The sequence below is a fragment of the Crocuta crocuta genome, unplaced genomic scaffold, assembly GCF_008692635.1.
Source record: "Crocuta crocuta isolate KB4526 unplaced genomic scaffold, BGI_CrCroc_1.0 scaffold80, whole genome shotgun sequence".
NCBI classification, from domain to species: domain Eukaryota; kingdom Metazoa; phylum Chordata; class Mammalia; order Carnivora; family Hyaenidae; genus Crocuta; species Crocuta crocuta.
The window spans coordinates 3012303-3022202 of record NW_027527559.1 but is presented as its reverse complement, the minus strand read 5'-3'; the positions used below and the strand labels follow the sequence as shown (position 1 = coordinate 3022202).

Here is a 9900-nt window from a genome sequence, read left to right as displayed (position 1 = left end):
CCCCCCCCCGCTCCCTGCTCTCTCTGCCCAATCCTGAATTATGTTGTTTTTCATGCAGTCACGTGTAGGCGTGGGAGGAAGTTTGTGAGCAAAGTTGGAACATCCTTGTGTTTGTTTTCTCTCTTATACAGATGATGTCTCATTAATCCGGAAGAACAGAATGGCGCTTTTCCAACATCTGACTTCCGTGCGCCCCATCCTGGACGGTCTCCTCGCGGCCAGAGTGCTCACGGAGCAGGAACACGGTGTCATTACACAGAAAGCACAGACATCGCTGCAAGCCAGATTGCTCATTGATGCTGTGTTAGTGAAAGGAAGCTTTGCAGTCGTCGCATTTAAAAACTCTCTACTGGAAACGGACCCCGTGTTATACAAGCGCTTCTTCAGTGAGTGCTGCACAGTCATGTGGGGAACTTTCTAGGTCAATTGAAAATACGCTCTTAATGTAACGTGCACTGGGTGTTGTACACAAGTGTTGAGTCACCATATTGTACACCTGAAACTAATAGTGCACTGTTAACTCACTAGAATTTAAAATTCATTTTAATCCAGTTTTTTAAAAAATGCTTTTAATACTTTGCGATTATTGAAAATAATTCAATTTAATTTGTAAACTATTAATTGCACAAAAAGATTAAAGATTTGTGTTGCCTTGACATTATGACAATTATGTATAGCATTTGGCCAGAGTCTAAGCTGTTAGTTTAAAAATGTATATTCTGTGACTAGATATGAACCTTAGTTGTTATGGTAACATTTTGATTAGTGCGTTTTGTTTCTCTCCCTCAGTGGAACAGGACCTAAGGTCTATTCCCACAGAAGATGTTTCAGGTAACGTAGTGCTAATAGCTTAGCTGGTAGAAAACACTGATTTTATTTTCTTGGCTTTTTATGGGAGGAGAAACAGCAAGTTGCCTTTCATTAAAAATTCTTTCCTTCGGGCACCTGGGGGCTCAGGCGGTTGAGTGTCCGACTCTTGACTCCAGCTCAGGTCATGGGCTCACGGTTTGTGGGCTCGAGCCCCCCACAGGGCTCTGCACGGACAGGCTGGGGCCTGCTTGGGATTCTCTCTCTCTCTCTCTCTCTCTCTGCTCCTCCTCTTCTCTGCTCCTCCTCTGCTCCTGCGTGAACTCTGGCTCTCTCAAAAAATAAAAATAAAAATAAATTTAAAAAATCCTTTTCCCTTGTTAGGTCTGTGTCTGGAGGAGCAGCTGCGGAGGCTGCAGGAGGAACGAACCTGTAAAGTGTGCATGGACCGAGAAGTGTCCGTCGTGTTCATCCCCTGCGGCCACCTGGTGGTGTGCAAAGACTGCGCCCCTTCGCTCCAAAAGTGCCCTATTTGCAGGGGCACAATCAAGGGTACCGTTCGTACGTTTCTCTCGTGAAGAAGAGCCAAAACTTTGTCTCAAACTTTAGAATTAATGGATTAAATGTAATGTATTTTTTACTTCCATAATGATTTGCTTTCCTTAAGATCTTTTTTATCTATTTGCAGCTGAACTGTTTTATATAAATATACATCTAAAACATATCCACCATACATATATTAGCAAGAAAATGGCGGGCTTTTCATGTGAACAGTAGTAGACATAGCACTACACGCTCGATACTTAATCCAAGTGTCAGCACGTTCGAAATCGTAAGGGAAGTAAAATTTAAAATTTTGAAATAAGTTTTCAGAATTTTAAATTCTTGGGGCTCCTGGGTGGCTTAGTCGGTTAAGTGTCCGACTTCCGCTTAGGTCATGATCTCGCGGTTCGTGGGTTCGAGCCCCGCGTCGGGCTCTGTGCTGACTGCCAGCTCAGAGCCTGGAGCCTGTTTCAGTCTGTGACTCCCTCTCTCTCTGACCCTCCCCTGTTCACGCTGTCTCCCTCTCTCCTAGAAATAAATAAAACATTTAAATAAATAAATAAATTCTTTGGAGTTGTATTAAGACTCAACAAGAGCAGTCTCTTTGGATCAGTGTCATGTACGTAGAAGGTCTGGATATTCGTCGAATGATTTTTTAGGGGCTTGGTGGTTTTGTAAAGAATTCTGTGAGGGACATTTTAATAAAGCCATCAGACTTCCTCTCGTTCTGACAATCTTTGCGTAGCAGTCGGGCCCCTCCCTGGCTGCCCTCCTCCCCCCGGACGCCCCCTGGGCCTCAGGCTGTACTGAGATCCCCTTCTGCAGGATGCCTCTGCGTTCCCACGGGGACAGCGCAGGGCTCCCCAGCGGCCCGGCTCGCGCCTGCAGGGTCGCCAGGGCTGTGGGGGTGGATGTGGAGCGACCCCCTCACCGAGCTCGCTTATTCACTTGTGCAGCCTCAGCTGCCCTGCCCATCAGGAAAAGTTCCTTGTTTGCTTCGTACCGCTCTGGTGGGGGGTCTGGGACTCAGAGTATGCGGATCAGCGCCTTGGAACCAGCGCCCGGTTCTGGGAATAAACTTATTCTGTCCTGTCGGGCGGCGAACTGTGCTCGTCTGCCTGCCGCTTTGGCGCTCAGCATGCCCGAGTCACAACTGTCTAGGCTTCGCTTCCTGTAGACGTATTAGGGCTCTAAAACCAGAAGTAACACAGACCTGGGGAGCAGTGCGGGCACCAAACCAGGGACAGCCATTGAAAGCAGCTCTAGGTGTCTGCTTTGGAGAAAGGTCTGGAACCCAGCAGGGAGGAGGGGCTGTCTCCACGTGGGGACTCCTCAGGGGCAGCTGATTTCGCGTCTCTGTAACAAGTTCTGTAACAGTGTCCTCCTGGATCACTCGGCCAAATTCACTGAAACTCTGCTTTAGTGCGTAGGTCATTTGTCACCTAACATTGTTATAGGATAAATATTTACCCAGTACATCCTTTTTTTTTTTCATCTGGTTCTTACTTCATACTACACATAATATTTTAATTTTGCCTTCGTCACTGGGAAGCTCCTGTTCATTTCTCATTTCTAAAAAATGTTTATCATCGAGAGACAGAGCATGATCATGGGAAGGGCAGAGAGAGGGGGAGACACAGAATCTGTGCAGACTCCAGGCTCTGAGCCGTCAGCACAGAGCCTGACATGGGGCTCGAACTCATGAACTGTGAGATCATGACCCGAGCCGAAGTCGGACGCTCAACTGACTGAGCCACCCAGGTGGCCCAAGTGATTCACTGTTTTAGAAGCAACACTAATATCCTTGAAAGACCCAGGATTCTTTTTAAAACTATGCCCACCCCCACTCCCGTGGTCAAGAGGGCCCTAGGTGAATTTCCACTTTGTACTGTGGAAATCACAGGCATTTTTTCAGTCTGCACAGGACACCTGCTCCGTATCACATTCCCACACATCCTGTCTAGGTTTCCGCCCCACTTTCGGCCCCTCTCCTCATACACTCACTGCCTCCAGGCTACGCTGGCTTCCTGCAATTTCTAAAGGTGACAGGCTCTTTTGCTTGAAGTCTTCGCCTGGAATATTCTTTCGTTCACTGTTTACCTGACAAACTCTATTATTCATTCTTCAGGTCTTACTGGCTCTAGATGTTACTTCCTCAGAGAGATGTTCTCTGACTCCCCCCTCCCCCCTCGCCTAATTTATGTCTTGCAGACTGTTGTTCTTTTTCCTTATAATGCTTACTGTACAACACAATTTGTACTTATAGATTTATTTGTTTAACGTCATACTCCATTATCAACGTTTCCGTGGGAACGGGGGCCATGTGTATTGTTCACCGACATGCACCCAGCACCCAGCACAGAGCCTGGCAGGGAAAAGGCCCTCACTGAACAAATGAGTGAGTGAGCGGCATTCTGTGAGTGGGGCTGGGGTGTCAGAGGCGATTTCTTCTTGCTCAGCTCCTGCCATTGGTAAGTATTACAGCAGCATCATCGATTGAGAGTAGCAAGAGATAGTTTTAGAAAGGAAAGCTCACTCCAGTTTAAAAAAGAGTCATGAACACAGTGGGCTGTGGAGCTGTGTTCTGAATGGTGGAGCCCACTGTTTCAGGAGAGGGCATTTTAAAAAGGCACAAACACGGGCATTAGAATCCTGATAACAGCAGACATGTACAGAACTTGCACGTGCTAGGTGTCTACACATCATCTTATCTGAGATGCACTGCTCTTTAAGAAAGGCGCAAGGGTGGCTCAGTCGGGTAAGGGTCTAACTTGGGCTCAGGGCACGGTCTCATGGTTGGTGGGTTCAAGCCCCGCATCTGGCTCTGTGCTGACAGCTCAGAGCCTGGAGCCTGTTTCAGATTATGTCTGTCTGCCTCTCTCTCTCTCTGCCCTTCCCCCACTCATGCTCTGTCTCTGTCTCTCTGAAAAAGAAACATTAAAAAACATTAAAGAAAAGAAAAGGCAGCATAGCTCAGGGATGAGTCTGCACACGTTGGGTTTGAGTCACAGCTGAGCCCCCTTGGGCTAATTGTGGGCCATCTGTACCTCTGGATGCACCTGTGTGGAATGGGGCTCCTGTAGCAGCACCTCAATGTTAGAATGCATAACAAATGTTCTTAATTAGAAAGTGCTCCTGTTGTTTCAAGATGCAAACAAGTGAGTCATCACCTGGGGTCTTGAGGCAGGTGCACAAAGGAGGATATGGTTAACTGCTGCCCAAGATTGGGGGATCGTAGGAATCCTTTTGTTCAGTGGTCATTCTGCCGGCAGGATGCTGAGTCACCTCTGTAGGGAGCCCTTCAGAAGGGGTCAGCAGGTCAGCTTGACTCATCTTACCGTAACAGGTGTGTTTTCGACGGAACTCAGGTGGTGTCTGGAAAGAGTGATCCACGTATTGTGTCAGACCAGACTCCAATTCAGGGGAGCTTAAGCATATCACGTCATAGCCTGTTGTAACGTGACATAGTACCATGCCCTGTTGTGCCAGTTTCCAAATACACGTGGTGTTAGAAAGCAAGCCAGAGGCCCAAAACTGGCATCCCCAAACCGGGGCTTAATACCTAATGGAATCGCAGTTTCCACCTCCCCAGCAAATAGTCTTAACCGGTCAGCCAGGAATTTTCCATCAGCACCAGTGAGTCAGCCACGGAAGCTCTCCATCCCCCAGAGGAAGATGAGGTCATCTGCCTAAGACTCCCCGCTCCCCCCCCAGAACAATCTTCTTGCCAATAACTTTCTTGCCCTGTCCTCCTTCCTATAAAATCTTTCATTTCCTAAGGCCCCTCAGCCCTCGGAACTTCCCCTCCACATGTGAGAAGGATGCTGTCCATTTCACGTGTCCATTACATCTTCATTTGGTTAAATTTTGTTCTTTAAGTTTATTTATTTTGAGAGAGAGAGAGATTGTGCACATGCAAGTGGTGGGGGGGAGCAGAGAGAGAGAGAGAGAGACAGAGACAGAGACAGAATTCCAAGCAGGCTCCATAGTGTGTGTGCAGACAGGGGGCTCGGACTCACAAACCATGAGATCATGATCTGAGCTGAAATTAAGAGTTGGACGCTTAACCAACTGAGCCACCCAGGTGCCCCCAATTTTGTTTTTGTTTTTTAACAGTCGACACTCTTACGCAAAATAATTACACATGGAAAAGCAATGTCAAATTTATTCATAAGAACGTTTTCAATGATTTATCAATCAGTGGATATTAAAAGTGTTGAAGTATAATGTTATCCTCAAAATATTTTGACAGGTCTTCAAACTTGAAAACATTGGGAATATTGGTGGATAATAGATTTGTGTGATCTGACATGGTCATCCCTAGCCAGGCTCCTAAAATGTACCTTAGTCTAAATTGAGATGCGTGGTAACTATAAAATATACAATAAATTTCAAGGACCTACTACAGAAGAATAGAAAATATCTCTATAATTTATATTGATTACATGTTGAAATCATATTTTAGATTCATTGGGTTATAGAAATATGTTACTAAAAATAAATTCACTTGTTTCTTTTTACTTAACATGGTTAGTAGAAATTTAAAATTACTTATGTAGATGACATTACATTTCTTTTGGATAGCCCTGGTCTAGATAAATATAACTGCTCTTAATTTTATCACTTCCAAGATATTGGAGACTCATCAGAGTGTATACAAAGGTAATGTGCACTACAAAATAGTATTCTCTCTAGGAAGCTACTCTGTGTCGCCTGTGAGCTTCTGGACATGGAACTTTCAGAACTATGTCTGAGGTATATGCTCCATAAGTATTTCTTAAAAGAATGAAAGAGTTGAATGATTTGCTCAAGGCCATATAACTCAAGGAAAAGCGGCAGAGATTAAAGTAAAGGCTGTTTCATTTTTTTGCCTAAATTTAATACATTGTGATGTGTTGGCTATATCGCAAAGATTAGAATCATTTTAAGCTGTCATTTAAAAAAATGTGTATGTTTTCAATATTTATGTTATCTCGTTTACATTAATGGCCATGGGGAGAACACAACTTTCTAAGTAACCTACGGTTCTTTTTATTTATTTATTGCATTTTCCAAGGCTTTCCAACAATTCTACTCTGGACTCAGCCGTCCAGAGGCCCCACATGATTGCTGTCTGGGAAACCACAGGGAGAGGCTTGCCCAGACCTGCATGAGCTTCGTGGGTCCTAGAAATCTTCTATCTTTGCCTGCTTTGTCAGGAAATACAGAGAGAGCAATCTCCCCTCTGCCATGTATTTGTCTGCATGACTTCTTGTGACTATTTTTCTGCAATCATAAGGCTTTTCCTTAGGATTGTGATTCCTTTGGTGGTAAGTTCAAGGAGGCTGTGAGGCCTGATTAAAGACTTGGCAACAGGTGGCAGCAGCATAAAACGTGAGCGTTATTTTGGTGGTGCCTTGACACTTACGTGGAAGTGGAAGTCCCTCACAGCAGTCCATCCAGAAACCGAGTGTGGGGCCATCGCTAGAGTGGGGCTCAGTGTCTAGGTGATGTTGTGCAATAGCTGGATAGAGAAGCTCACGCTCAAGGAGCTAAGATGAGCAGCAGTGTAGGGGTTTTCACGGCCTCAGGATTTGTCTTTAGGTACCAGATGCTGGGTATGCAAAGCAGGCAGGCAAAATAGGGTTATTTGGGATGCATTTAAAGCAATTAGATGTGTGAAATTTTGAGTTTGGCACAGGCAAGCTCTTGAGCGAGTGGTTCCAGCCTGCTGTGAAGTAAATGGTCTGAGGGGCGCCTGGTGGCTCAGTCAGTCAAATGTCTGACTCTTGATCTCAGCTCAGGTCATGATCTCACAGTTCATGGGATCAAGCCCCATGTCGGGCTCTGTGCTGACAGTGGAGCCTGCTTGGGATTCTCTCTCTCCTTCTCTCTCTGCCCCTCCCCTGCGTGTTCTCTCTCTCTCTCTCTCTCTCTCATAAAATAAATACATAAACATTAAAAAAAGGGAAGTAAACAGTTTGAGGTCGGTATACAGGGACCATATTAACCCATATGTACAACCTTTATCATCCTAACTTTTAATTCATTGATTTTTGAAATTAGAGCTGCTGAGATTTTAATTCATATTAAACAAAGATAACTTATTAAGGTTTTAAATATTTCTGAAATTTACAAAATTTGACTTTGTACAGACAACACAGTTTTGAAATTGTCATGAACATTCAGATTCTCCATAACAGAGCTCTACAAACACTTTCTGCAATCATCTTGATCAAGTCCTCATATGTAAAATAAGCTGATTAAAGCAAGTGGGTTCAGATTCTTTCTATTTCCAAAACCCTAATGAAGAGGTCTTATATATTGAAAACACAAAATAAGGCAAAGTCTTAAGACAGAAATATAGAGCGATTAAAAAAAACAGATGGAAAGGACATGCTTGGAATGCTTGTAAGTAACTAAAAATTGGACAGAGGAACTGTGATGGGGCCAAAATGCCCCAGTTCTTAATGTTCTGGGTTCTGTTCATTCCTTTTACTGAAGTATTTCAAAAGTTCAGGGAAGTATACATTTCATCTGTGTACTCAGTGGTACCAGAAAATGCCACCCCAAAATATGTCTCTTTGGTATGTGGATTCTTTTGAGCTGAAGGCCATTGGGAACTATCAGATACAGGGAAAGCTCTAAAAACAGGGCATAAGTTTTCCTTTCCCAAAAAGAAATTTATATTTGCAAAGTCAATTTCCATTTGTAGAGATGTCTCCCTCTGGAGTATCAGGACTCTTGACCCTTAGCAGTGCAGAGGGCATGGTCTTAAATGTGCAAAAACACTACTTATTAAGAAACTCTTCTTTACCATATTTCTCCTGGTCATTTTCCTATGACTTTCCTCTCTCACCCAGAATGCCCAAACCTCTTTTCCTTTGGTGGTGTCTAACCCCACTTCTAACTACCTCTTCAGGCTACTCATTATTGAGGTTTCTCAAATGTACACGTGTGATGCACATTTTAGTAAACTTCTGTTTTTCTCTTGTTACTATATCTTGGTCCAATCTAGTTTACAGGACCCCAGCTGGAGAACCTTCCCTTTGGTATATCACTATATACTATAAAATAATTTTCCCGGGGCACCTGGGTGGCTCAGTCAGTTTAGCGTCCAACTCTTCGTTTCAGCCTAGGTCATCATCTTATGGTTCGTGAGTTTGAGCCCCATGGATCGTGAGTTTGAGCTGTCAGCACAGAGCCTTCGTGGGAATCTCTCTCTCTCTGACCTATCCTGCAGAAATCTCCCTCTCTCTCTCTCTTTCTCTCTTTCTGCCCCTGTCCTGCTTGCTTGTGCTCTCACTCTCTCAGAATAAATAAACTTAAAAATTTTTTTAAAAATAATTTTCCCTCTACCCTTCTGCGTCTTGACTGAGACATTAACAAGAGAAGAAACAGAAGTTCAACATGTATACATAATGGGAAAATTAGTAACTCCCTGAATTGGCTTAAGTACAGGCTTAAATACCGTCTTTAGCTAAAGACCAAAGAAAAGAAGGCGGGTTCTGGGAGCCCAGCAGGAAAAGCTCAGGAAGGAAGGGTGAGGCTTGTCCTGCAGATTTAAGTCTACGCCTTCCGCATAGGTCAAGCCCTGCACCTTCTGTTCACCTTCCCCTTCCTCGGTCTTAGCAAGAATCCCGCTAGGTCAGCTTGGTGAGAATGTCCTCACCCTTGGTATTTGAACAACTTCCTCATCCCCTACCTTTGACATATAAGCTCTTAGCCTGTCTTCAGCAAGAATCCCGCTGCCCTTGATGACTTCATGAAGTTATTTTACACCCACTGCCCAGTCATTCTGCTGGTTGACTGTGAATCCTCAGCTGCCTTAGTGGTATTCAGACTTGAGCCTGCTCTGTCTCCCTATTGCAATACTCATGTTGCCACCGTCCTGAATAAAGTCTTCCTTACTGGTTGTTTCTCATATGTTGACATTTCAACAAGTGTCAGAATAATTTTTTTCTTTAGCAATAGCACATAATCAATTGTAACATTTTAGGATTCTTTTATTCTTAATTTTTAAAAAGATATAAAATGTTACATGTGCAATTGCTACACATGGAAAGATGTTTAATCTCATTCATAATGGAGCAATAAAATTAAAACTATACTGAAATACTATTAATCTAACAGACTGGCAAAAATCTGGAAGTTTGACAATGTACTCTCCTGGTGAAGCTGTTCAGGAAAAAGGAACTTACATTGCTGACTGGATTGCAAAACACTAACACTTCTCTGGAAGGGGAGGGGTATTTGGCCATGTCTAGCAAAATTACATGTGAATTTACCATTTGACCTAAGAGTCCAACTTCTGGGAATATATCTTAAAATACGATGTACGTCTGTGATTATTCATTCCGGCACTACTTGTAAAAACAAAACATTGGAAACCACCCAGATGTTCAACAAGAGGGAAGTATTTGAATAATTACGATACTAGTTGAATATATTATGGTACAACTACACAATGGACTACTCTGCAGAAATGGGGAATCTCTCTCTACATATACACCAGTATTGAGTGATCTCCAGAATGTACTATGAAGTGAAAAAAGGGGGGGGGGGGGAATG

The 9900-nt window shown here is 43.8% G+C and overlaps 1 protein-coding gene across 1 annotated transcript in view; it reads left to right on the top strand.

The window, feature by feature from the left end:
* Positions 1-2039, top strand: part of LOC144236414 (baculoviral IAP repeat-containing protein 3-like) — a 12978-nt gene extending 10939 nt beyond the window's left edge. The window contains 3 exon segments of the mRNA XM_077770044.1: positions 132-386; positions 790-831; positions 1192-2039. Of these exon segments, the coding sequence (XP_077626170.1) occupies positions 132-386; positions 790-831; positions 1192-1385 (491 nt within the window). The 3' untranslated portion in view covers positions 1386-2039.
* Positions 2040-9900: the final 7861 nt, after the last annotated feature.